Source organism: Cetorhinus maximus, chromosome 2 (genome assembly GCF_964194155.1).
Source record: "Cetorhinus maximus chromosome 2, sCetMax3.hap1.1, whole genome shotgun sequence".
NCBI lineage: Eukaryota > Metazoa > Chordata > Chondrichthyes > Lamniformes > Cetorhinidae > Cetorhinus > Cetorhinus maximus.
The window spans coordinates 63,577,064-63,604,374 of record NC_135880.1 but is presented as its reverse complement, the minus strand read 5'-3'; the positions used below and the strand labels follow the sequence as shown (position 1 = coordinate 63,604,374).

Sequence of the window (27,311 nt, the reverse complement as noted above, 5' to 3'; positions counted from 1 at the left end):
GCGTGGATGTGGAAAAGATGTTTCCTCTTGTGGGAGAATCTAGAACTAGGGGTCACGGTTTAAAAATAAGGGGTCAATCATTTATGACAGAGATGAGGAGAATTTTCTTCTCTGAGGGTTGTGTGTCTTTGGGGCTCTCTTCCTCAAAAGGCAGTGAAAGCAGGGTCTTTGAATGTTTTTATGGCAGAGCTAGATAGATTCTTGATTAACAAGGGGCTGAGAGGTTATCAGGGGTACGCAGGAGGTTACAATTAGATCAGCCATGATCTTATTGAATGGCAGGGCAGGCCTGAAGGGCCAAGTGGCCTACTCCTGCTCCTGCTCCTAGTTCGTATGTGCGATGAAATACTCTCCGTTTGCCTGGATGAGTGCAGCTGCAGCAACACTCAAGAAGCTTGACACCATCCAAGACAAAGCAGCCCACTTGATTGGCACCACATCCACAAACATTCACTCCCTCCACCACCAATGCACAGTGGCAGCAGTGTGTACCATCTACAAGATGCACTGCAGAACTAACCAAGGCTCCTTAGGCAGCACCTTCTAAACCCACGACAACTGCCATCTAGAAGGGCAAGGGGAGCAGACACATGGGAACACCACCATCTGGAAGTTCCCCTCCAAGCCACTCACCATCCTGACTTGGAAATATTTCACCGTTCCTCCACTGTCGCTAAGTCAAAATTCTGGAACCCTCTCCCTAACAGCAGTGTGGGTGTACCTACACCACATGGACTGCAGGGGTTCAAGAAGACAGCTCAGCACTTAAGATGACTATTATCCCTGACAAGTGCAAAGACCCCTGGCATGTGTTCTATTTTTATACCCTCTCAAGGGCAATTAGGGATGGGCAATAAATACTGGCCTAGCCAGCAATGCTCACATCCCATGAACGAGTAAAAAAATACTCAAGTACAAATGAGGGAGATATCTGCTTGTAAAAGAGGAAAATTAGCATACTCCTCATCCCTGATGATACATTTATTTTGTGGCATGTCAAAGCAGGCATAAATCTAAGTTGGGGCTCTTGCATCCCCTTTGAATACCGTTTCAAGCATTGCTGCTTTTTATAAGGAAATAGATGTCACCTGTTTGTATTGTCTTTAAGGTAGCTTGAAAAGGTTAACAGCATAATAATTTCATGCTGTAGTAACATTTGTTTCTGCAGGAAAAGCTGTTTTACTCTAGCTGCTCTTTGTAGGTTACCCTGAAGCAGATGGTACAACAGCACCACAATCTGGCCCCCTATATCATGTCCAAGCACATGTGCAAGGGTCTATAAATGTGGTCTCAGAGTTGTGACATATATGACAGAACACTTCAGGTGAATGCTTAGGTATCAACTGTGGCTTAGCAATAGCTCTCTCACCTCAGCCAAAAGATTGTGGGTTCAAGATGCACTCCAGGGGTTTGAACACAAAACATAGGCTGACACTTAAGAGGGGTGCTGAGGAACTATTTTTGAATAAGAGAAGAGCAGTTCTTGACAGTGACCTGATGAATATTTATCCCTCATCCAACACCACTAAAACAGATTATCACATTACAGTTTGTGGAACATTGCTGTGTACAAACTGGCTGCCACATTTCCCATGTTACAACAGTGGCCAGACATCAGGAAGTATTCTATTGGCTGCAAAGCACTTTGGGGCATCCTGAGATTATGAAAGGCACTATGTGTTAGACTTCACCTCATTGACACATTTGTGTAATTGATAAGGCTTAAGTTATCAAATGTATTGTACATAAGCTTAGTGATGAAAAGCATTAATTTGCATATATTTTTGGAATGTTGGTAAGAAGTCTTTAAGTTGGCATCTCTTTAAGTGTCAAAATTCTGTAATGGAGTTTTAAGAATGTGTGGAGTTATAGGTGGGGCACATTTTCACATTTGGGCTCTAATAAGTCTAGCATTAGCAGTAAACAGAAGCCAAAATTGAGATGCTGATTAACTAGAAGGCTGCCCTGAGGGTTAGATTTGTAAGTAAATGGTACAAGTTAAGGTTAGTTGTTGTAGGAAAGTCAGAAGGACTCTTTCCATTGGTCAAAAATTTTAAATATAGCGTACAAGCTAAGGTTGGGTTGTTGTAGGGAAGCCAGAAGCACTCTTCCCATTGGTCAAGAATTAAAAGTATTTGGATAGAAGTTATTAGTCGTGTTGACACATGTGCACAATTTGAGCTGAATGTTGCAAAAGCTACCTGCAAAGAGGGTATAAAAATAGGACACATGCCAGGGGTTTTTGCACTTGTCAGGGATGATAGTCATCTTAGGATGCTTGCCAGGAAAGTTAGGAGTTAGTAGTAGGGGTCTCTATGGAGGATATTGCCAGTCGATGGATAGTTGTCATAGGTTGGGAATTGCCGTAAGAATTCAGAAGTGACTAAATTTTTGAATACTGGGGATTGCTGTAAGGATCCAAAAGTGACTAATGTAATTGTCAATGGGTTGGGGATTACTGTAAGAATCCAGGCCAGTATAAGAATCCAGTATTAGGGATAAAGTAACTGCCTTACAAAGAAGTGAAAGGTCTTTGTCAAGAAGCTGCTTTCAGTTTGAGAGAGAGAAAGAGAGCACTCAGCTGCAGCTGTGAAGTAGACAGAGAGAGAGAAAAGCATTCCGCAAGTACCTGTGAAACGTGCAGCTACAGCAGTTAAGGTAGACTGGGAAATTAGAGTTGAAGTCTTAAAACTGCAAAAGGGGTTTTGCATGTATGTTAGAGTTAAATTAATCAAGTTAAAATCTGGAAGAATGTTGTGAGTCAAGAGGCTGATCAAGGAATCAAGAAGAAAAAACCCCAGAAGTTCCAGGATCCGTGAGAAAGCCCGTGAATTGTGCCATGCCTCGACTAGAGGAATGTTAAGTATCAGTCTTTGCTATCTCGATAAACCTTGATAGTTTGCATTCTAAAAGTGATTGTGCTTTTTGCCAATAAGGTTATTTCCAGACAAGAATTTTCTTACTCTGGGGTTTAGTTTAGAGACCAAATCCCAAGATATGTAAATGCATGTCTTTGTTTTCTTTCTTTGGTGTTGTATCTGCCTTTTCTGGCCTTTCATGTGTTTGTTTTCCTCATCTGAGGTATCCAATATAGTGAGATACGTTAAAAGGAATGTTCGTATGCTTGTATGAAGCTGTTTAGTTACCATCAAGAATATTACAGGAAAGCACAGGCAGCAAATTGGAAAAATGACTTAGTTCCCAAAAAAATGAAGTAATGCAAGGTACAAAATGTAGCAATATTTACCAAGAACCCTACATAAAATGCTCATATAAACTTACTTTTTTCAGTAAGTCTGACTCCAGGATCTACTCTATTTTTTTATTCATTCATGGGATGTGGGATCTCTAATTGCCCTTGTTTAGAGGGCATTTAAGAGTCAACCACATTGCTGTGGGTCTGGAGTCACATGTAGAGCAGGTCAGGTAAGGATGGCAGATTTCCTTCCCTAAAGGGCATTAGTGAACCAGATGGGTTTTTACAAAATCAGCAATGGTTTCATGGTCATCATTAGACTTTAAGTCCAGATTTTTATTAAACTCAAAATTTCAACATGGTGGGATTTGAACCTAGGTCCCCAGAGCATTACCTGGGTCTCTGGAATACTAGTCCAGTGACAATACCACTACACCACCACCTCCCCTCAGCTAGATCTGAACTTAATTAAAATGGACAAGCAGCTGGTCATGGGTAGTCCCAAACCTGCAGCCTGGAATTCAGACACAGAACACCATTAAATAACCATTTAATGTAAATATTCCTTATTATTTGGATATAATCCATTAACTCAAATTTTCTTGATATATTTGTCCAATTCATTAAAAATAGCAGAAGTCCCAACCCAATGCCTTGGGTATAGTACTGAAAATCATATTAACATAACTGATTGTCACAGCACTTCATCCAGGAACTCCCCCTGTGGCATGTGTGGTGTGCTCCAACCTCTGTAGTAAGTTACCTTGGGTGCTTGCACCCAAGATTTCTGCTGCAGTAAGTTAAAGGATTGCAGCAGTGACGTGTAAAATGCTTTTTCTTACTTAACTGCAGCAACTACGTCAGCATCCTTCCATCTACACAAGCTGATGGACACGTAGCACACAATCCATTTCAGAGGTTTTCATATGGCACACTTTTACTAATGGCTGAAGAGGCCAATCCTTGAGAGGCAGTTTCTGGCACAAGTGCTGCACATGAAGCTACCAGGTGTCATTTTGGGTTGTTGTTTTGGCATTGATGTCTGTTGCCAAGCTTCTGTAGCCACTGGTCATTGTGGTGGTGCACACCAACCCACAGGAAGTACTGCCATTTTCTTGTCATCTGCTAGTGACTCCCAGGTGCAATATCGATGTTTAGGACCTTCATACCTGCTTGCAAGCATCCTTCAAGTGAAGCTTTGGGCATCCTACTGGTTGTCTAGCTCCAGCTTTTTAAAAAAATTCATTCATGGGATGGGGCACCAGTGACAAGCATTTGTTGCCCATCCCTAATTGCCCTTGAACTGACTGACCTACTAGGCCATTTCAAAGGGCAGTTAAGAGTCTACCACATTGCTATGGATCTGGAGTTACATGTCACAATTACTGAGACAAGCTTTATATTCAAGATTTTATTAATTTAATTTAAATTCCACCAGCTGCTGTGGTGGGTTTTGAACCTGTGTCCCTAGACCTTGGGATTACTAATTCAGTGACATTACCACCACCCCATTATTACAACCAGCTACCTAACCAAACAGAAAGTGCTTGGGGATATGCGATCATCTTCCATCCTGTGGACGTGCCCAAACCAACTAAACCACCTCGGTTTGATGAGCGTTAACAAACTTGGAAGCTCTGTCTTTGAGAGGACTGCCACATTCGTGATTTTGTCCTGCCAGGATATATAAATAATGCATCACAGACAGTGAAGATGGAAATTGTTGAGCTTTTCTTGATAGCTGTAAGTCGTCCGTGTTTCACAGCCATACAGCAAGGTGCTGAGAACATAGAATCAAGCTGATGGTTTATAAGGCCTAAGGGTTAACTTGATGTTATTCATTGTGTGTTCCATGAGTCCACCAAAGGCTGCTTTCTGTGTGTGTATCAAGTTCTTCATCAAGAGACAGATTGCCTGTCACTGTGGGACCAAAGTAGCAGAATTTGCTCATTTCCAGCGGGGTGTTATTTAATGTGATAGGGACAGAGGTGCAACACCTTGTCCCATGGTGGTTTTCTTGACACTTAAGAGTCAGGGGAACAAGTTACAGGCAATCATGAGTCTATAGCTGAGTTTCCATGTGGGTGACTAGCGCAGCATAATCAGCATAGAGGAATTCCCTGTTCAAGACACAATTTATTTTGACTTTGCTTTCAGTCTTAATAGATTGTAGAGCTTGCTGTCTGACCCGGTATACAAGTAGACTCCTTCCATATCTGCAGGGAAGTCAAAGGTCAGGAGCATGGAGGAGAAGATGCCAAACAGAATGAGGACTAGAACACAACCCTGTTTCACTCCATTCTTCACTCTGAAATTGTCAGAAGTTGTGCCATCAAACTGTACTGTGCAGTGTATGTTGGCAAGAAAAGAACAGATGAGACTGGGGAGCTTTGGACAGACAATTTCCCCAAAATCATGAGTCCTGCTCTGCTAAGTGTTGAACGCCTTGGTGAGATCTATGAAAGATCACTTACTGCAATAATGACTAATATTATCGAATTTGTAGGAAAAATAAAATCACGACTGGCACACCATGCAGAAAGCAGGAAAGTAGTCAATGTTTTGTTACATTGTGTAGCAAATCACTTGTTCAGGAGCACAGCGAACAAATGTAATGATCCTAAGTTTTCAACAGCTTTCAATTACTTGAAATCACTTGTTTCCATTCTCAGCAGAAAAGCAGAATCCTTTTATAGTATGTCTGAAATTTGAATGACAACGTGGGTTGACAATACAGTTAGTGAGTAAGCTGAAGAAAAAAATCCTATTTAAGCCCTTCTCTCACATGGAATTCTTAATGCTGCTTTGCACAACAACTCCTTCCAGTATAACCCAGTTACATGCAGTATGATGAATTGCTGATTGGGCTATGGAATGCCCACATGTATACTGAGCAAAATGCAGCATTGCAAATAGATTAGGCAGCTGTGTTATGGTGCTATTGCTATTCATCAGGGAAGATAAGAAAAATGCTGTCCTTTTTGTACAATGTATCAGCCAAGTCATTTGACACAGCTGTGGGCAGCAACCTGGGTCATACTGCAGTTGATCTTCATGCAGCTGATCTTAATGCTGGGAAGGAAATGAATGCAGGAAAGTTTAGGGAGGATGTGAACTTGATTGTTACTGGCAGGGTCAGCTTTATTCTGAAGGTCGTCTGCATGTTTCAATGCAGCAGATGGCACATCTCTGCAATGGCCACCCTGCTGACCCAAAGCCAGAAAAAACAACTCCCTGTGGACATTTGCAAGTATCTGTGACAGTGGTCTGCAGATATATTTGGTGGATGAGTGGTGGGTAGAGGCAATCTGGCTCAGATTTTCCTGTATCTCTTGATCTTCTCTGCCCTTGTCACTTTTTAATATGGATGGCTCATCTTCTTTCATTCTATTTCTTTGATTAGAAGTGAATTGGAGATTATTTCATACATTTTCAGTTATTATGCTTATGTATGGTATTTGAATTGCAATGATGTAGTAGTAGTAGTAATAATAATATAATTTTAATAATAACTGCTCCCAAAAGGAACTATCAGATTTAAAATTACAGTAATCAAATTAAGGGATGCGATTTAAAGTAGAAAAATTCCAAGTTGGATTATTTATATTCTGATGACAGACACAGCAGGGTAGTTTGCTTATTCTATTTGTTCTATAGATACAGACCACATTAACAGTATCAAAAGAAAATATTTAACATCTTTATATTTTTCTGCTGATTTTAGCAGCTGTGGATAATTTACACGTAGAAAGATTTGTTTTATTACATTTTTAGAGTCTGCATTTAATTCACTGCAATTATGAATTCCTAGTACTGGTAGGTAGGTAGGATTATAAGCCATTCGTTTTCCAGACATGCATTCTCTTCCTAAAAGATTTTTCTTTCCAAGTCGTATATAAATTCACACCATCAGATTTAATTTTATGGGGCTTCCAGGGAGTGGACTTGCAGACTGAATGAAAATTCTAAAAATAAATGGTTGGGAGGGGGAAGTTATTTCCATGTTTCCTGCAAAAACTGTCTCAAATCCCAAGATGGTTTGTTTTGTGCACACAAGTCCAGACATATTTATGAATTCAGTAGCATTTGGAAAATGAATTGTGAGTTTGAAATGGGTACAGCATTTTCCATCTTTGATCTGCCGATTTAGTGGCAAACTGTGGTGAGTGGGCCCTGGCCTGGGTCTCTATCCATTTTTATGTGCAATTGATTTTCCAGCAGAAGTGCATGCTTATTTTCCAGTGCAGACATTTAAATGAAGACATTTTCTGTAATCATAGCCAGGATATTGCTGTCAGCATGCGGGGGCGGGCCTGACACACCAACGCATGAAATGGTGCGAGATGACCTCGGAGGAGGCTGCGCACGTGCCGAACTGTCAAAGGCCTATGAAGGCCATTAGGAAAGTAATTTAGCTAATTAACAGCGCTGCTTGTCCAACCTTAAGATTGGTGGGCAGGCAAAGAGCCCAAGCGGCCTTCACGTTTTTCAGGAAACCTCATCCACGGGCGGGATGAGGTTTCCTGAAGGCTTAATAAAATAATTAAATAAAATTTGCTAAATATACAAACATGTTCCAGCTCATGTGACACTGTCACGTGAGGGGACATGTTGCAATAATTTTTCTGTTCATTTATTCAGAGGGCTGAATCTTCGGCTAGGTGAGCGGGGGCGGGGCTTGCTCGCCGAGGCATAAAATGACGCCTGGTGGCGGGCACGCAGTCAAACTGTCAAAGGCCTGTTAAAGCCATTAATTAACTAATTAAGCCTATTGAGAAAGCTGCCCATCCAACCTTAAGGTTGGTGGGCAAGCAAGGCGCCCAGGCGGCCTTCACATTTTTCTTGGAACCTCATCCACGGGCAGGATAAGGTTCCATGAATGATTTAAAATTTTCAGAAAATTTTTTATTAAAATTAATGCACATATCCCAGCTCATGTGACAGTTTCACATGAGGGGACATGTCATAAAAATTTTTACAACATTTTATTGAACTGTTAAAACTTAAAACCTCTTGTGTCTCAGGGAGATTTCTGCGCTCTTGCACGCGCATGTGCAAAAAAGCACACTCCCGACTCAGGGAACCACCCCCACCCGCACCAGCCCCCTCGCCCCGCACAGGAAGCGCACAGCACTTCCGAGCAAGCGTCACGCTACGTGGGCCTTAATTGGCCCATAAAATGGTGGCAATTGGAGGCGTGCCCGCTCCCACACTTCCCCACCACCCCCCCACCCCCACCCCCACACCCCTTACAGGGGGAAAATTTTTCCCCAAATATCAGTGACTGGAGATATTCAGAGCCAGCTAAATCAAAGCACCTTCCCCTGTAAACTGCATCTAATCAGTACATTGAAAAACCCTCTAAAATTGCCTCCTACCTATTTCTGAAAATTGACTATGTTGTCTACTGCACTGAGAAAAACTCACGGGGCAGAATTTTACAGCCGGGGACGGGGCTGTAAAATGCGGCCAGACATTCTAAACCTCATTTAAGTTATGAAGAGAGGTTGGATAGACTTGGGTTGTTTTCGTTGGAGCAGAGAAGACTGAGGGGCGACCTGATCGAGGTGTACAAGATTATGAGGGGCATGGACAGGGTGGTTAGGGAGCAGCTGTTCCCCTTAGTTGAAGGGTCAGTCACGAGGGGACATAAGTTCAAGGTGAGGGGCAGGAGGTTTAGGGGGGATGTGAGGAAAAACCTTTTTACCCAGGGGGTGGTGACGGTCTGGAATGCACTGCCTGGGAGGGTGGTGGAGGCGGGTTGCCTCACATCCTTTAAAAAGTACCTGGATGAGCACTTGGCACGTCATAACATTCAAGGCTTTGGGCCAAGTGCTGGTAAATAGGATTGGGTAGCTAGGTCAGGTGTTTCTCACATGTCAGTGCAGATTCAATGGGCCAAAGGGCCCCTTCTGCAGTGTGTGATTCTGTGATTCTATGTGGATTCACAGCAAGCAGCCATTACTGAATTAACTTTATCAACACCTCCCCAACAGAGTGCAGCTGAGAAGGCAATATGACAAAATGCTCAGATCTTGCAATATACTACAGGCCACATTTAATTTTCTGTGTTTCTAACCAGCCACTCAGCTCCCTTTCATAAGACATAATGCAAGTCACTTCCAAGCTGCAGCAAAAGTATTGCACGCAAATACAGAAACTGCAAATTCTCAAACTTTTTTTTGTATTCTTACTAGCAGTGCCAATTTTTACACTCCATCACTGAGGATATTTTAGCTTTTACCACATGGGTAGTAATCTGGCGAAGGGAATCCCTCTTCCATTGCAGAGCCAATCGGTTTTTGTAATTGCCCCACTAGCTTTCTTCCCAGGTGGTAACAATGAAAATTCACCCTGCTGGTTTCCCTTTGATGTTATTAAGTGCTCTTCTACCCATTCCCAACTTAATGCTCTTTCTAAATATTTCCTGAGAGATTAAAACATGGAAGACAACCAGCCACTGGCTATCTATAGGAACATCTTAGGATGATAGTGGCTTTGATCCCCTGGTGTCTATGCCCTCATGTGTAGGGTCAGCAGTAGGCTACATGTCCATTGTTGATGCTCAGACAGCCTGATCCTGCTGATACATTGCAAGATGTGCAGGTATCTGGGAGAACTGGCTGGAGAACATGATTGACCCATTAGCAAATGACAGCAGCATCTTGACCATGCTGCCATACTGTAGACATTAGGGCCTGCCTCTGCCTGGCAATCAATATGCAAGAAGGCAAACTGAATGGTACCAACTAGATTAGTAGAATTGCAACTTTGCACTTAAGAGAGCTGAAGCTCATCAGCACCTCTGATGTAGTGGCATCAGTTGCAGTCCTACCAGAAGCTGCCACACATCCAGGAAAGCCAGTGACACTGTGAAGTCAAATATCATGGTGCTGCATGTGCTAGGTATGGACTCCATCAGTTAGCTAGATTGATACTGAATGGCCTGAGAGACTTTCCCTAGTGCATGCACATATGTGCAGTGCTCTGCAATGATCCTTCCTTTAAAAGCAGGATCCAAGAGATGAGGATCCACTGCCAGTGCTGACATCTCTTCACCCTTTACTCAGAAACATCAGAGAATTCACGTTCCATCTCCTACTGTCAACTCATTCTCAGTATGTGACCCTATGATCTCGAACATATGAATTAGGAGCAGGAGTAGGTTACTTGGCCCCTTGAGCCTGCTCCGTCATTCAATGAGATCATGGCTGATCTGATTGTAACCTCAGCTCCACATTCCCACCTATCCCAAGAACCTTTCACCCCCCCTTGCTTATCAAGAATCTATCTACCTCTGCCTTAAAAATATTCAAAGACTCTGCTTCCACCATCTTTTTGAGGAAGAGAGTTCCAAAGATCTACGACTCTCCGAGAGAAAAAAATTCTCCTCATCTGACTTAAATGGGTGGCCCCTTATTTTTAAACTGTGACCCCGAGTTCTAGATTCTTCCACAAGACGAAACATCTTCAGGGAGTTTTCACTGAGCGCACCCCCATGCATGCACACACTTCATCGCTCGTGCTCTTCCCGCCCCCACCCCGGCAGTGCTGAAGCTCTGAGCACGCCCAGGCTCTCAGGCCGTTAATTGGCCAGCCAGCATGAAATCGCGGTTGGGGCCCAATCGTGGCCAGCGGGTAGTTTCGCAGCTGCTCCTGGGCCCACGATCACGCCTGCCCGATGAGGTAAAAATCCTGCCCATGAGCGGTTATTTTCCGCAATAAACTTTGATATGGCACCTTATCAAATGCCTTCTGGAAATCTAAGTACAGTACATTCACGAGTTCCCCTTTATCCACAGTACATGTCACTTCTTCAAAGAACTACAATAAATTGGTTAAAAATGATTTCCCTCTCAAACCACGTTGATTTTGCCTGATTACCTTGAATTTATCTAAGCGCTCTGCTATAACATCTTTAATAATAGCTTCTAAGGTTTTCCCTATGGCAGATCTTAAGTTAACTGGCTTGTCATTTTCTGATTTCTTCTCCCTCCCTTTTTGAATAAAGGAATTACATTCACTATTTTTCAATCTAATAGAACGTTTTCCGAATCTAGTGAATTTTGGAAAATTAAAACCAACTAATCAACTATCTCACTAGTCACTTCTTTAAGATGCTAGGAGGAAGTCCATCAGGACCTGGGGACTTGTCAGCCCCCAGCTCCAACAATTTGCTCAGTACCACTTCTCTGGTGACTGTAACTTTCTTGAGCTCCTCCTTCCCTTCCATTTCCAGATTTACAGCTTTTTCTGGGATGTTACTTGTGCCTTCTATAGTGAAGATCCATACAAAATACTTGTTCAGTTCATTTGTCATCTCCTTATTTTCCATTATTAATTCACCAGACTCACTTTCTATAGGGCCAACTCTTGCTTTATTAAATCTTTTATTTAATTATCAGTAGAAACTCTTGCTATCTGTCTTTATATTTCTAGCTAGCTTTCTCTCGTACGTAAATTTTTCCCTCCTTATTAATCTCCTCACAACTGCTCCTTCCCCCAGGAATTGTTTCTGGCAGCAAGAGGATTAATGATGCTGTGAGAAATAAATGATGCAGTGCTTGAAGTAAAGAAGCCATTAAAAGTCATTATAAACTTGTTAACAATTGCACAGTGGTTCGAGGGGTAGAGAGGGACTCCTAGAATTGGCTCTTGCCATCAGTGCTATGTCCTACAGTGAGCCCCAGCCACTTTCCCCACTTTCTCAAACAGACTGTCCTGCTTCTGCTTCACCATCTACAGGAAGACCTCCAGTTTACCATCTTTGAAATTAGTTACCTGCCACCCCAAGGGGACCCTTCCCCGCCCTGCTGCATTTCTGCTGGCAAAGTGGAAAACTGCAGCCAGGGAGTCACTTAAGTTTAAAAGCAAAAAACTGCGGATGCTGGAAATCCAAAACAAAAACAAAAATAAAAATACCTGGAAAAACTCAGCAGGTCTGACAGCATCTGCAGAGAGGAACACAGTTAACGTTTCGAGTCCGTATGACTCTTCAACAGAACTAAGGAAAAATAGAAGAGAGGTGAAATATAAGCTGGTTTAAGGTGGGGTGGAACAAGTAGAACTGGATAGAGGGCCAGTGATAGGTGGAGATTGCCAAAAGATGTCATAGACAAAAGGACGGTGGTGATATTAGCTAAGAAATGTGCTAATAGGTGACATTAAGGGTAGAAAGCAGGACAAGCAAGGTACAGATAGCCCTAGTGAGGGTGGGGTGGGGGGAAGGGATCGAAATAAGCTAAAAGGTAGAGATAAAACAATGGATGGAAATACATTTAAAAATAATGGAAATAGGTGGGAAAAGAAAAATCTATATAAATTATTGGAAAAAAAGGGGGATCGGAACTTAAGTTTAGTGGAAATATCACAAATTGCTTTTAAACTGCTGGTGCAATAATTTAATGCACATAGAAAACACATGCTACAAAACCCATCTGGTTCAATAATGTCCTTTAGGGAAGGAAATCTGCCATCCTTACCCAATCTGACCTACATGTAACTCCAGATCCACAGCGATGTGATTGACTGTTAACTGCCCTCTGAAATGGCCTATCCAGTCACTCAGTTCAAGAGCAATTAGAGATAGGCAACAAATGCTGACCTCGTTAACAACACCCACGTCCAATGAAAAAATAAAGAAAAAAAGCATTTCTGAAAACAGGAAATCAAGTTAAATGAAGCTTAGTGAAATATTTGAAATGCTAGAGTTAAATAATTAGTGTTATTACTTCTTACTTACTTTTTCAAAGGAGCTTGAGCAGATATAGTTGTCCATGGGAAACAAATGACCCAATGAAAATGTTACATTTTGTGCTCACCAATCCTCCAGATTGTCCCAATCTATTATTAATTTGATTACATTATGAAGTAACTCTGCGTTTACATACACATCAATATTTTCTGATTAAATCCAATTTAGTTCAAAAGGATTGAAGCCACATTAAATTTCACTAAATGCTTTTGAGACCTTCCCCCCCTTCCTTTCTTTTAATTCTGCTTGGTCTCCTCACATCGCACTCCATCTCAACCAAGTATGTAAGCAAGTGCCTGCTTTGTCTCTGCCAGTCAATAGGTAATTGTTAGAATATATGCAAGAATCAAAGGTGACTGCTTTTTTTCTCAATCTGTGGGGAAGTGCATGGCTTCTGTTTTGCTTCACTTCACAATGGCTAGGCATTCTAGGCACGGTGGTGCCTCTTAAATCTCCATAGCATGTTGGAGCACTAGTACACTGACCTACACATTAAGATATTGAAGTGTCAAATTAATATGAATTGGCTGGTAAATAAAACTAGTTTCAAATGTCTAACGGGTTGCAAAAGTTAATTTGTCAGCTTTTTGCTTGACTGATCCTCTAAATATATTTTTAAAATGTTAAATTACAAGTAGCTGCTCTTCAGCATCTTGTAAGAGAAAAGGCAAGTTAATATTTTAGGTACAACCCTTTGTTAAAGTTTCATTCCCTCAAACATTAACCTATTTTTTCTCAGATCAGTTGCTGAAAGGCCTGCTGAATATTTTCAAAACTCCATCTTTTAATCTCAGACCTCTAACATTTACAATTTCTCTTTTTATCTCTAATGTTCAAGGTCAACACTGCAGGGTCACTGTTTTATTTGTAAAGTCTAAAAAACTTGCACTTAACTACAGCCATAACTTTCAACACAGCCAATAAGTTTTACAGGTGACAAAGATTTCCATATGGAAGTGTGTCAGGGGAAGTCAGAAATTAAGTCAATAGGATACATTGGAAGTTCAAGTCTCTCCCACCTCAGTGAAATGGTGAATCATCAGCAACGGTGCGCTTGCTGAGGTGAATCTTATAGGGCCTCTAAGCGGTGGCATAAGCAGAGGATTGTGGCCTTGACACCAAAGATTTCAGGCAAGTTGAATTTTTTTCATATTTCTAAAACTGGTCACTTACAAAGGATGGCAAAATACCTTACTGAACAGGTGCCTTGGATGCACTCAGTTTAGGATGGTTGTATCAAATAAAGGACCCTCACCCCTCCCATGACATGTACTTTGTCAGGGAGGTTCTAGGCAAGCAATTCCAACAGATTTTCAGCTCCACTGTCTTTTTCAGTAGCAAATCCAATAGAGCTAAACACATTAGAGAACACATTAACAATATTCCAAATGATACTTTCTGTAATCATTTTTCCGAGCAGTGGAATATGAAGAAAATAGATAATATCTTAATATTTCATGTTATTAAAAAACTACCAATGAAAAGATTGGAATTTTGCTCACCACTCCTCCAAAGTATTTCCCCACATAGAAGTCATTGAGACTGTGAAGTTCCAAGTAAGCTGCTCCAATTTCTTTTGACAGTTCAATTCCCTCATAGAAAGGGACACAGCTTCCTTTATCTGATGTACACAGTGGGCAGGAGCAAGGTGGCCCTTCCTCTGTTGAAAATGATGAAATTTCATGAATTTCAAGTCAAAATATATCTGAAAATACTTTACATAAAGCACACAATTTAATTGTACATATTATTTGCAAAGTCAAGAGTAAGGGCAGATTGACTCGATTTTATGGAATTTGGATATTTGAAAATAGTAAAACCTTTATTATTTCACCCAAGAGGATCGCCCCTCACCTCTAGCAGATAGTGAAAATTGAAAGAAAGACTTCATAGCATTTAAGTGTGTCAAAGCACTTCATATTACTATGAATTATTTAAACATCATCAGTTTTTCACACAGCGATATCCAGCAAACAGCAATGAGGTGAATGTCTAATTAGTTTGCTTTTGCTGATATTGGTTGAGGAACAAATGTTAGCCAGGCCACTCAGGAATCCCTGCTCTTCTTTGAACAAAGATATGGGATCTTTCCTAGCAATTGGTACACAATTGAGAATCTGAGCCATGCATGTATGCTAGGCACAGTAATGAAGGCAAATTCAACATAAATATATTGAATTTAACCTTTCTTAGGCAGTGAAATCAATTTACATCAGACAGAAGGATATGGCTGTTAGTGGACTTTGCAGTGAGACAAGGTCCAAGGCTTTGGCCTATGAAAATTTTGGTGAAAGGATACAGAAAATGCAATCATAGTATACGCTCAGAATTTAAAGTCTGAGCACTGACTTGAAGGTTGTCATGGTAAAGATCCTATTTTAAAATGAATTTTATTTAAGACCATTTAATGCCAAGAAAAACTGAATTTTCTAATATTGCATTCAATTGCTGATATCCCCCTTGGATGCCATGGAACAAGACAAATTACTTGAACTTCAACACAACTTTACGAGTTTCCAGGAAAGCAACTAACTTTTATACATAACTTTATTCAGTATAGGAGGGCTGCTTTTCATAGCCTTAGCACTCCACAGGATGCTCAGTTCCCCCGATGCAAGAGACAGGAGAAAGATGAAGACTCAGCTCTCCAGAGTCTCTGCTCTCTGTACTTGCCAAGTGCTATAGTCCAAATAAAGATGGTCCAGTGGCCCCGCGAACTCTCACTGTTTGGAGCATCTGTAGGTGTCTTGTGGAAGACTGAAGAATAAAATGTTGAACATCTATTTTATTTTAAGGTTCCCACCTAAGGACCAAATTTCAATCTCTATTGCTGGTCAAAAGATGCCAATCAGACAGGGTCTGAGAGGAAGTTATATACCCATGAGGCTTTTGTTTTTACAGATTCTGTTACTGACACATGGCCTTTCCATGGTGCAAGGATGCATCAAGGCTGTAGCACTTAATTAATCAGAGCTGGATGATTACAGTGACCTGGAGCTTCTGGCAGATTTTTGAACTGTAGGGGAGTCATGAGTTATGGGGAACAGGCAGGAAAGTGGAGTTGAGGCCGAGATAAGATTAGCCATGACCTTATTGAAATGCAGAGCAGGCTTGAGGGGTCATGTGGTCTACTCCTGCTTCTATTTCTTATGTTTTTATGTTCTGTTTGGTTGGATTGTTTTCTTCGGCTTAACAGCCTGAAATTGGCACATCTACATAAAAGATTGCGTAATTTTAAATGCAAATGTCATTCAGCACAACTCAACTTTCTGCAACCTTTTGCGCTAGTTTAAAAAACATTGAACTAGCAAGCCCTATGCACAAAACTGGCCATGTCCTCAGGGTGAATTAATCACCATTGTGACTTAACGCTCATTGTGCTCCTTTCCAGGCCTTTCAGGAGGTTCCAAAAATGTTGTTGGAGCTTTTGGGCGCAAGGACACCAACAAGAGCCCTCTAAAAGCTTTTGAATATCTGTTTATTTCATTTACAAAGAGGCTGACTACTGTACCCCAATATAACCAGGAAGTAGTTCTGCACATTTTTAAAGTAATTTTCAGTCATTTAAAATCATGTTATTCATTTGTAGTACATTGACTCTTATGATTTAAATCCATTTTCAGCTGAATTAATCAATCAGCACCTAATTACCAGTCTTCAATATATCAAGGAATAGTTTGAAAGCAATTTCTTCAAATGACAGTTTAAAATGCTGTCTGCTAATGCTGGTTCATAGCAGATTTTGTTTGCAGTGTTATGCAAATGAGTTTGAGTAAAAACTTGAGGAAAAAAAACATTCTTCAAAACGGGCGTAGTTTGCACCTCACCCTCCTCTTCCTCACTATCACCCATCCCACCTGCCCCCATGCCCACTCGTACCCCCATGACCTTCCAAGTGCCCTAACATTTCCTCCATATCCTCTCATTTCCTCCATGCCACCATAAATCCTCCACAGCCACTCACCCAGTATCCATAATAGGCAGACTTCAGGAACCTGTCTTTAAAATGGACATGAAAAAAGGTAAACTTCTAACAATCTAATTGAGCTCACACTCAAACACATCTCATACTGAAAAAAACAATCAGGCCCAGATTTATGTCCCCGGTCAGGAGATTTCCTGGCTTGGTGGAATTTTCGCTGGGTGGGGGAAGGGGTGGGCTGAAACAGAAGTTGGGGTGGGCTGCCTCTGTGCCCCGGAACTATGTTTAGATAAATGAAAACTAATAATAAAACAAAAAAATCTTCCTCCAGCCCTCACACCCCCACACATTCCCCATGGCCTCCATACCCCCTATGCTAACTTAGTGTCCCTTTACCCACCCCCTATGGCCCCCGTACCTGCTATGCCAACTTGGTGCACCGCTACGCACCCATATTGCCCCCATAACCCCGTGCCAATTTGGTGCCAACTCATGCTGCCCCAGCCACCTTTGCCCCCTTCATGCCAACTTACCTAGCATCCTTGGACAGTTCTTTGACACTTCCTGGATAGCTTTGACAGTTGACACTTCCTGGATAGCTTTGACAGTTTTGACAATGGACAGCTCCTTCTCAGTTTTTGCCTTAACAGCTGTACAGTTCCTTGACAGCTGGACAGTTTCTTGACAGCTGGAGTTCCTTAACAGCTGGGGTTCATTGACAGTTGGACAGCTCTTTAACATTACCTTGACAGCTGGACAGCTCTTTGATAGCTTGACAGTTCCATTGATTTTGTGTATAAAAAGTGCATAATCAGCATAATCATGTTCATTTTTAACACTCCCAAAGGGTGCTTTACCTCTCTCAAAGGGTGCCTTACCTCTCCCAAAGGCATTCCGGGATCGTTTCGAATGGGATACCTTGCCACTCCAAGCGGGTACCCTGGCTATCCATAAGAATCCACCAAGTTCAGACGTCATCTTACCTATTCTAATCTGCGCATTCCGGATTCCACCCTCCTGTTCTTCCAAAACCCCACTTCAGTGAAGGCAGCTGGTGATTTATACAGTCAGCTGCCTCCAAAAATTACATATGCGCGAACCCTGGCCCAACTCCAGTCCCGCCTTCATGAAGGTGGGAAATGCAAGGTTCAGGGGTGGGACTTCGAAATTTTGGCCATTTCTGGGATTTTTGCCATGACAAAGAGGCTCTCCATCACGGCAAAAATCCAGGCCTCATTCAAAGAAGCCACTTAATAAAAGTTAAATCCCATTCAAGTGGTAAATCTGTTGTAAAAACAAATATCTATTCAGTAACCATATCAAAGACAGATAATCCTTAATTGATCTGATGCCCACAAAAATTTCTGGAAACAGGAATGGGAGTGGGAAACCCAGAAATGGTCCCGCCTACAGTTTTTAAAGGGCTCCCAAGTTAGCCTATCTTGCCAAAATGTGGGCCATTGTATCAGATGACATTGTTTCCTCTGGGAGGGTACAATAACGAAAACTGATGTAATGGGGAAGAGGGGTCTGAATGTAGAAACAAGGCGTGTTGCAACAGCAAGTTCAGAATGGGTAGAAAATGTTATCCCTAAGAGTCATTTCCTGACACCTACCTACTTGGGCATTATTCTCCTCAGTAGTCAGCTTGGTATCTTGGTTTGAAACGGGCAGGCTGAGATGTTTTTAAACCCTGAAAATCAAGCTCACTTAGTTCAAACACCCGAGGATGAGGTTGAGTGCAGGCGCGCTTAGAAAATAGTGCTCCCAGGTGGCGTGTCAGTCTTCTGCTACCTCTGGGACATGCTGTTATTTTCAAAGCAAGGCCCAGGAGTGGAGCTGGAAACTCACTCATCTCCTAACGGCCTGCAAAATCTCCTTGAAAAGCTTCTTAATGGGCTGGGGAGGGTCAGAAGGAGATTTTCAAATTGGAGACTAGGAAAAGAGATTGGTCTGATGCACTCAAGTGCTCAGCTGTCAAAAGCAATGCAAGAAGCAATTATGTGATGTGGCTAATGAATAAAAGTAATGTAAAAATAGGGTGATTCAAACAAAGTGAGTCAAGTACCTTCCAATTGATCATTTGGCCACTTATTTTCACCAGGACACTGCTGACCCAGTTCCTACTCCACTTGCAAGGCACCCACAAACTGTCATGATTTCTGTCTTGCTTTGAGCATTGCAATCTAGAGCTGGTTCCTGCCTCCATGCATTGTCTGGCGCCACTAATTGGGAGCTGAGTTTGCCTCTGGCCCAATTAGTGGCAGGCCATTTCAAAATAGCATCACATCAGCGATGCAGGGCCGGGAGCCAGAAAAAATACAGGTATCAGGTTTCTAACCCCACATTAAAACTCAAGCCCAATGTCTCCAAAGTATTTTAAGTAGTAGATCTGAAGCTGACTTTCTCTCTCACAGCAGTTTCTCTGAAGCCAACAGTGGTAAAATAGCTGGATTGTGTGGTAGTGAACCACCATAGAAATCATAAGGGATCACGTTTCAAAGGTTCAGTATTGCTGCAGAAGCATCTTTGTTGACTGATATTCCTGGAGAGCATTGTAAAGCTTGTAATTACTGTGACTATCTTGTTTTCATGGAGTACTGTTCACTTACCTGTTTAAAGCTCAATAAACAAAAATACCTGGAAAAACCCAACAGGTCTGACAGCACCTGCGGAGAGGAACAGTTAACGTTTCGAGTCCGTATGACTCTTCAACAGAACAATAAACCTGTTTTATAGCTGTAGCCTAAGACAAAGTCTGATCATGTTTAATTCTCAAGGGCAATTACATATGGGCAATAAGTTTCAGCAATGCACAAATCCCATAAACAAATTAAAAAAAAATCTGACACCCATTTAAGATAAAAGAGATCATATCATCTTCATCAGCTGTCCCTTGATTAGAGGATGATGTCTACTCAAGGTCACGAGTTTCTTCCATTGGTTTTCATGTGATGGAACAGACCGTTTCTCGGCCCACAGGTCTTTAGGCACATGGGACAGAATGTCCCATGAGGTAGTGGGATCCGGACTGCAGGATTTGCTTCCCTTTCTTTCCTTCTCTCCTGCCACTCTGCCTCATCATTAAGATGTGACTCAAAGCGTTACGGGCAAGTTGTTGCCATTTTGAATGATTAGTAGCAAACTCCTCCCAGTCATTAATATCAATGCTGCCACGCTTGAAGGAGAGCTTCAGAGTGCCTTTGTAGCGTTTTCTTTGTCCTCCCCTGGAATGTTGACCATTTGTGAGTTGAGAAAACAAGACCTGGCAGGAGAGACTCTTTTCAGCCATCTGGACAGTGTCCAGTCCATTGAAGTTGATTTTGCAGGAGTTTTGCCTGAATGCTTGTGGAGCTGGCTTCAAGGACACTAGTGTTTTCTCAGTAGTCTTCCCGTTGAATCCAGATAATGCAGCGGAGTCACTGCTGATGGAATTTCTCTAGCGCTCTTATGTGTCACTGATACATAGTCCACGTCTCACTGCAGTACAGATGTGTGGTGACAACAGCTGCTCTGTACCCTAGGACTTTTGTTGAATTGTGTAGGTCTTTGTCAAAAACTTGCTGCCGTAGTTTGTAGAAGGCTGATCTGGTGCAGTGGATCCGGTGTTGGATTTCCTCGTCAATGGTTGTCTTTTGAGAGTGGTGGCTGCCAAGGATAGGGAGTGCTTAACATATTCCAGAGTCCCTCCTTTAGTACATATGGGAGATGGAATATCTGCCTCACCAGGTGTGGGCTGATATATGAGTTTTGTTTTGGCAACATTCAAGGACAGGCCAAGTGTCTTATATGCAGAATTGAAGAGATTGAGAGTAGCTTGCAAATATGGTGTAGAAGTCATTCTTAAACTGTAGCTCATGTATGTTTAAAGTGGTGACAACAACTGCTCTGTACCCTAGGAAAAGGACAGAGATAAGGCAGGAGTAAAAATCTTGAATTGGGGGAAAGCAAATTTGGCAGAAATGAGAAGGGACTTGGCTGAGGTGGACTGGACAGCACTGCTGGAGGATAAAACAGTGGAAAACCAGTGGGAAGCACCAAAAAGCGAGATCCTAATTGTACAAAGTAGACATGTCCCCTACAAAAATAAGAGTGGTACTGCCAAATCTAGACCCCCCTGGTTGTCTCGAGGAATACAGGGGAAGATCAAACAGAAAAAGAAAGCGTACGATAGGGACAAAGAACTAAGCACTGCAGATAGCCTAGATGCATATAGGAAGTGCAGGGACGAAGTAAAAAAGGAAATAAGGAAATCAAAGAGAGGGCATGAAAAAAGATTAGCAAGTAAAGTTAAAGATAACCCAAAGATGTTTTACCAATATATTAATGCTAAAAGGTTAGTTAAGGAAAAAGTGGGACCTATCAGAGATGAAGATGGAAACTTGTGTGTAGATGCAGAGGCTGTGGGAAGGGTTTTGAATGAATATTTTGTCTCCGTGTTTACAAAGGAAAGGGAGGATGTAGATATAGCAGCCCAGGAGGAACACTGCGAGATATTGGATGGGATAGTCATAAAGAGAGAGGAAGTACTCAAAGGGTTGAAATTCTTGAAAGTTGATAAGTCACCAGGGCCAGATGGATTGTTTCCGAGGCTGCTGAAGGAAGTCAGGGAGGAGATAGCAGATGCTCTGAGGATGATTTTCCAATCTTCACTAGATACAGGGAAGGTACCAGAGGACTGGAGAAATGCAAACGTAGTTCCATTGTTTAAAAAGGGATCAAAGGAAATGCCAAACAATTATAGGCCAGTTAGTCTTACATCGGTGGTGAGCAAATTAGTAGAATCAATCCTGAGAGATAGGATTAACTGTCAGGTGGAAAGGCACGGACTGGTCAGGGATGGTCAATGGTCAGCATGGATTTGTTAAAGGAAGGTCTTGCCTCACAAATTTGATTGAATTCTTTGAGGAAGTGACAAGAAGGTATTGCAGTGGATGTTGTGTACATGGATTTTAGCAAGGCATTTGACAAGGCCCCAAATGGCAGATTGGTCAGGAAAGTAAAAGCCCATGGGATTCAGGGTAATGTGGCAAACTGGATAAAAGGTTGGCTTTGTAACAGGAAACAAAGGGTAATGGTCGATGGATGCCCTTGCAAATGGAAAGTTGTCTCAAGTGGTGTTCCACAGGGCTCGGTGTTGGGACCCTTGCTATTTGTGCTATATATTAACAATTTGGACGTGAACGCGGGGGGCACGATTGGGAAATTTGCAGATGACACAAAGATTGGCCGAGTAGTGGATAGTGTAGAGGATAGCCATAATCTCCAAAGCAATATAGATGGGTTGGTGGAGTGGGCGGTAAAGTGGCAGATGGATTTTAACATAGAGAAGTGTGAGGTCATACATTTAGGGAGGTCAAACAGTTATAGGGATTACACAATAAATGGGAATATACTAAGAGGGGTAGATGAAGTGACAGATCTTGGCGTACAAGTACACAGGTCCCGGAAGGCAGCAGTTCAAGTAGACAAGGTTGTAAAGAAGGCATATGGAATGCTCTCCTTCATTGGCAGAGGTATAGAATATAAAAGTAAGGATATAATGTTGGAATTGTATAAAGCACCGGTGAGGCCACAACTGGAGTATTGCGTGCAGTTCTGGTCACCACATTACAGGAAGGATGTAATAGCTCTGGAGAGAGTGCAGAGGAGGTTTATAAGAATGTTGCCAGGGTTAGAAAAGTGTAGCTACGAGGAGAGATTGGATAGGTTGGGGTTATTTTCCTTAGAACAAAGAAGGCTGAGAGGTGACTTGATTGAGGTGTACAAAATTATGAGGGGAATAGGTAGAATGGACAGGATAAAATTGTTTCCCTTAGTGGAGAATTCTAGAACCAGGGGACATAGATTCAAGATAAGTGGCAGAAGGTTTAGGGGGGACATGAGGAAGAACTTTTTTACGTAGAGGGTAGTGGGTGTCTGGAGTTCGCTGCCCAAGTTGGTGGTAGAGGCAGAAACTCTAAACCCTTTTAAAAAGTACCTGGATCTACACCTTAAGTGCTGTAAGCTGCAGGGCTATGGGCCGGGTGCAGGAAGGTGGGATTAGAAAGGGCACCTGGGTGCCCTCGAGCTGGCATGGACAAGATAGGCCGAATGGCCTCCTTCTGTGCTGTAACTTTTCTATGGTTCTATAGTAGTCAGTTTAGTTTTGGCACAGAGATGACTGACATTAAAGAGTTTTCCATCTAGGATGTATTTAATAATGATAGCAGAGGGTAGTTGATCTTTGATGAGGTGAATAGTCACAGTCATGTAGATTGTAAATAGTATGGGGACTATTACACAACACTGCTTGATCCCTGACTGGATTTAAGGGGTCTGTTTCAGATCAAGACATCTGCAGTCATATCATGAAGCAATCATAGGATTGTGATGAAGTTTCTTGGACACCCAGATCTTTGAAGCACAATCCACAGAGCCTCGCAATTTGCTGAGTCAAACGCCTTGGTCAGGTCGATAAATACAATGAAGAATTCCTGGTGTTGTTTCCGACATTTTTCTTGGATTTGTCTGGCAACAAAGAGCATATCAGAGTTCCCTCAGGAAAGTCTAAAGCCAGACTGTGTTTCTGGGAGGATTTACAGGAAGTAGCGTGTCAGGATTTTCCTGATATAGAAAAGAAGGGAATATCTCGATAGTTTCCACAGCGGGATTTATCTTCCTTCATGAAGATACTTACAATTACAATTTATTTGCATTCCTGAAGTTGGACGAGTGCTTGGAGTCTTGATGTGAGCTAAAGCCCACCAGCTCTGAAGACTTCGGCTGGAATACCATCAGGGCCACAGACTTTGTTGTTTTTCAACCATTTTCTTCATGTTTGTTGTAGCTCTCCCATTGATGGCAATTCACCCATGGGAGATAGCCTGGACAGTATCAGGTGTCCCTGTGGATTCACGATTGGGAACTGTTGAAAATGTTCTTTCCAGCATTAACAGATGACATTGTCATCCTTAGCACCATCCTGTGAACGAAGGGAGTTTTGTCCATTTGACCTTAGGTGGCTTCAGAAAAATCTTTGCATGTCATGATGGCCAGCATATTGTTAAATCTCTCAGGTTTTCTCTTCCCACTTGCATATCCTTTATCTTCCAGATTTATCTCTGGACATCAACCGTAAGCTGTTGGAATGCTGCCTTCTTGACTTGTGATCTTGGGTTATTCGGCCAGGCAAAGAAAGCTGCTCACTTTTGTTCTAGGAGGTCACATATTTCAACATCACTTTCATCGAAACAGTCCTGGTGATACAATGCTCAAACCCAATGGCCTGGGCACAGGAGTCTCGTACAGCTGACTTTATTTGATCCCACTGTTCTGGGATCTAGTTGGATGTGGAGTTGGATGAAGAATTTTCCAGATTGATCATGAGCTGCACTTGGAATTCCTCTCTTCAGTCAGGCTGCTTCAGGACTGAGACATTGATTTTCTTCCCCTTGGACTTTTGGGCCTTGCGATGTCTTGGTGCTAGGTGGATGTTCATCACTGATCAAACAAGTCAATTATTTGTCCAGCAGGCATCTGTGACATTTGTGTTTAATGCTTATGCTTTTTTGTAAAAGGACATTTTAGTTAAAAAGTGCTATATAAAAAAACCTGACAGTAGGATGTGCTAAGTCCCAGATGTATTGCCTTCTGGTGTAGAATAAGGAATAAAGGTACCATCTGGTTTTAAAACAGGAAGCCGGGGTTCAGAAGCAGATAGGTGTGTGTGTGCGTGTGCGTGTGTGTGCATGTGTTCTTAATTGTTAAGAAGTGACAAAACACTTGAAATGGCAATGAGGATGGGATCATCATTATTAGGGGCTTTAGAGGCTTTTGATCCAGCTACTATGGACTTTGTAGTTTGCGTCGAGCAAATGGAACAGTTTTCCATTGCGAATGAGATTTAAGAGGAAAAGCAGGCCTCCGTGTTTCTTACTGTCATCAGAAAGAAAAAATTCAATTTGCTGAGAAATCTCATTGCTCCTGACAAGCCAACAGATAAAAGCTTTAAAGAGCTTGTGGACATTTTGAAAAAGCACTTCGAGCTCAGACCAGTAATTAGTGCCGAGAGATTCAAGTCTCACCGAAGAAAACAGCATGAGAGTTAGCAAGTTCCCCAGTTCCTGGCTGAGTTGAGAAAATTAGTGGAACATTGTGACTTTAAATGTTGCCTGCAAGAAGCGTTGCGTGATCGCTTGGTTCGTGGACTAAGGAATGAAAGAATTCAGCGTAGATTATTAGCACAGCAAGAGTTAATGCTGAAGGAAGCATTCAAGGTTGCACAATGCATAGAAAAGGCAGAGAAACAAGCTGGAGATTTGAAAGCACGTTCTGACAATGCCAAAGTTAAAATAGTAAAGTCAGGGTATACTCACTTTCAAAGATGTTACCGCTGTAATGGAATACATAATGCAAAAGCCTGTAAGTGGAAAACCGCTGATTGTCGCTACTGTAGAAAAAAAGGACACATACAGCATGCATGTAGATCAATAGCTAATCACAGTAAAGCAGTACCACCAAGAAAAAGGCATCACGAGGAGCACACAATCAAGTTGTAGTTTAAAAAGACGCATTGCTTGGAAACAAAAGTAATGCGAGTCCAGATGAGACAAAGTGAAACTAACACCAACAATGTAGAAGAGCAATTGTATTGTATTCAGTCTGATCTAAAACTGGATGAAAGACTAAAAGTTGGCATTGCCTTAAATGGTAAAATGGTTGAAATGGAGGTTGACACTGGAGCATCTGAGACATGAGAGAAAATTTTCAAGAAATGCCCATTGGAGAAAATCCTCCTCCAGCTTAGCACCTACACTGGTGAGCCTGTGAATATACTTGGAAAAATGTCCATTCAAGCTAAATATGGAGATCAAATAGCAAGGTTGCCACTTATCATTGTAAAAAGGGATTGTCCATTGCTTATGGGCAGGAACTGGCTAGAAGTAACTCGGCCGGACTGGAATAAAATAAACAAAGTGCATTGCAACCCCATGTTGCAGTCCTTGTTAGATAAGCATACTGATGTCTTCATAGAAGGTCTTGGAGTTATTGAAGACATTGAAGCCAAACTTGCTGTGAAGGTCGAAGCTTACCCAAGGTTCTTCAAACCACATTCAGTTCCCTACTCATAAAATTGAGCAGAAACTAGAATGACTTGAAAACTTTCAGATAATTGAGAAAGTTGATTATGCAGAGTGGGCAGCTCCAATAGTCCCAGTATGAAGGTTGAGTGGTCTATCAAAATATGTGGTGAATATAAAATCACCATTAATCCTTTCCTTGAAATGCATCAGTACCTGCTCCTGAAAATTGAGGTCCTGTTCGCTGCTCTGAATGGAGGTGAATTATTCACAAAGCTTGACGTATCAGAGACATTTTTGCAAATGCAGCTGAGTGAAGATTCCAGGAAGTATACAACCATCAGCACACACAGAGGTCTATATCAATACAAAAGACTACCATCCGGAATAGTGTCATCACCAGCCTTATTCCAGGAGGTCATGGACAAAATACTGCAGGACCTCCCCGGTGTAATCTGCTTCTGAGCCGACATGCTCATCACTGGGAAAAACCTTCCAACTCATTTAGAGAACCTAGGCAGGGTCCTGCGTAGACTGGAAAAACATGGCATCCGCTGTAAGAAATCCAAATTTTCGTTCCTGAAGCCCTCAGTGGAGTACCTGGGACATGTGATCAACAAAACTCCAGGTATTTTTGTTTTTGTTTTCGAATCTGCAAACCGTCTGACTGATTTGTCCCTGGCTAAAGCAGGAGGAAATGTGACATTTGTCTTTAACATTTATGCTTTTTTGTAAAAGGACATTTTAGTTAAAAAGAAGTACTATATAAAAAAACCTGACAGTAGGGTGTACTAAGTCCCGGGTATATTGCCTTCTGGTGTAGAATAACGAATAAAGGTACCTTCTCATTTTAAAACAGGAAGCTGGGGTTCAGAAGCAAATAGGGGTGTGTGTGTGTGTGCGTGTGTGCGCGCCATGCGTGCATATGTATTCTTAATTGTAAGAAGTGACAAAACACTTCAGTATCAGTCCATCAGTCCCCCGCACGGATCGAGTGATACAGACATCACTTAGAACTTTATCACAAACAATGACAATCCAGGAGGTATCAATGCTTTCATCTAGGATGCCTCCATGCGTTTTTGTATTTGTTCTTCTGGTGGAAGAGGGTGTTTGTTATAATGAGTCCATGTTGAGCACACTTTGTCAGCAGGAGGACACCATTTGCATTGGCCTTTCCCATCCGGTTTTTCCCAATGGCTCTGCTCCGGCCATTGGAATCACAGCCAACCCTGGCATTAAAGTTATGCAGAAGGATGATCCTTTCTTCTTTTGGATATGAGTGAAGATTTCAAGGTTGGAATAAAATGTTTCCTTAACATCTTCATTGGAGTCCACGGTTGGGGTATAAGCACTGGTGACATTGGATTATCAGTT

The 27,311-nt window shown here is 42.0% G+C and overlaps 1 protein-coding gene across 3 annotated transcripts in view; it reads right to left on the bottom strand.

Moving 5' to 3' along the window:
- The window catches only part of rhobtb3 (Rho related BTB domain containing 3), a 130,947-nt gene that overhangs the window by 55,527 nt on the left and 48,109 nt on the right, over positions 1-27,311 (bottom strand). For all 3 annotated transcript variants that reach the window (XM_078565482.1, XM_078565499.1, XM_078565491.1), the window contains exon 4: positions 14,453-14,610. In XM_078565482.1, the coding sequence (XP_078421608.1) occupies positions 14,453-14,610 (158 nt within the window). The remainder of the gene's footprint in view (positions 1-14,452; positions 14,611-27,311) is intronic.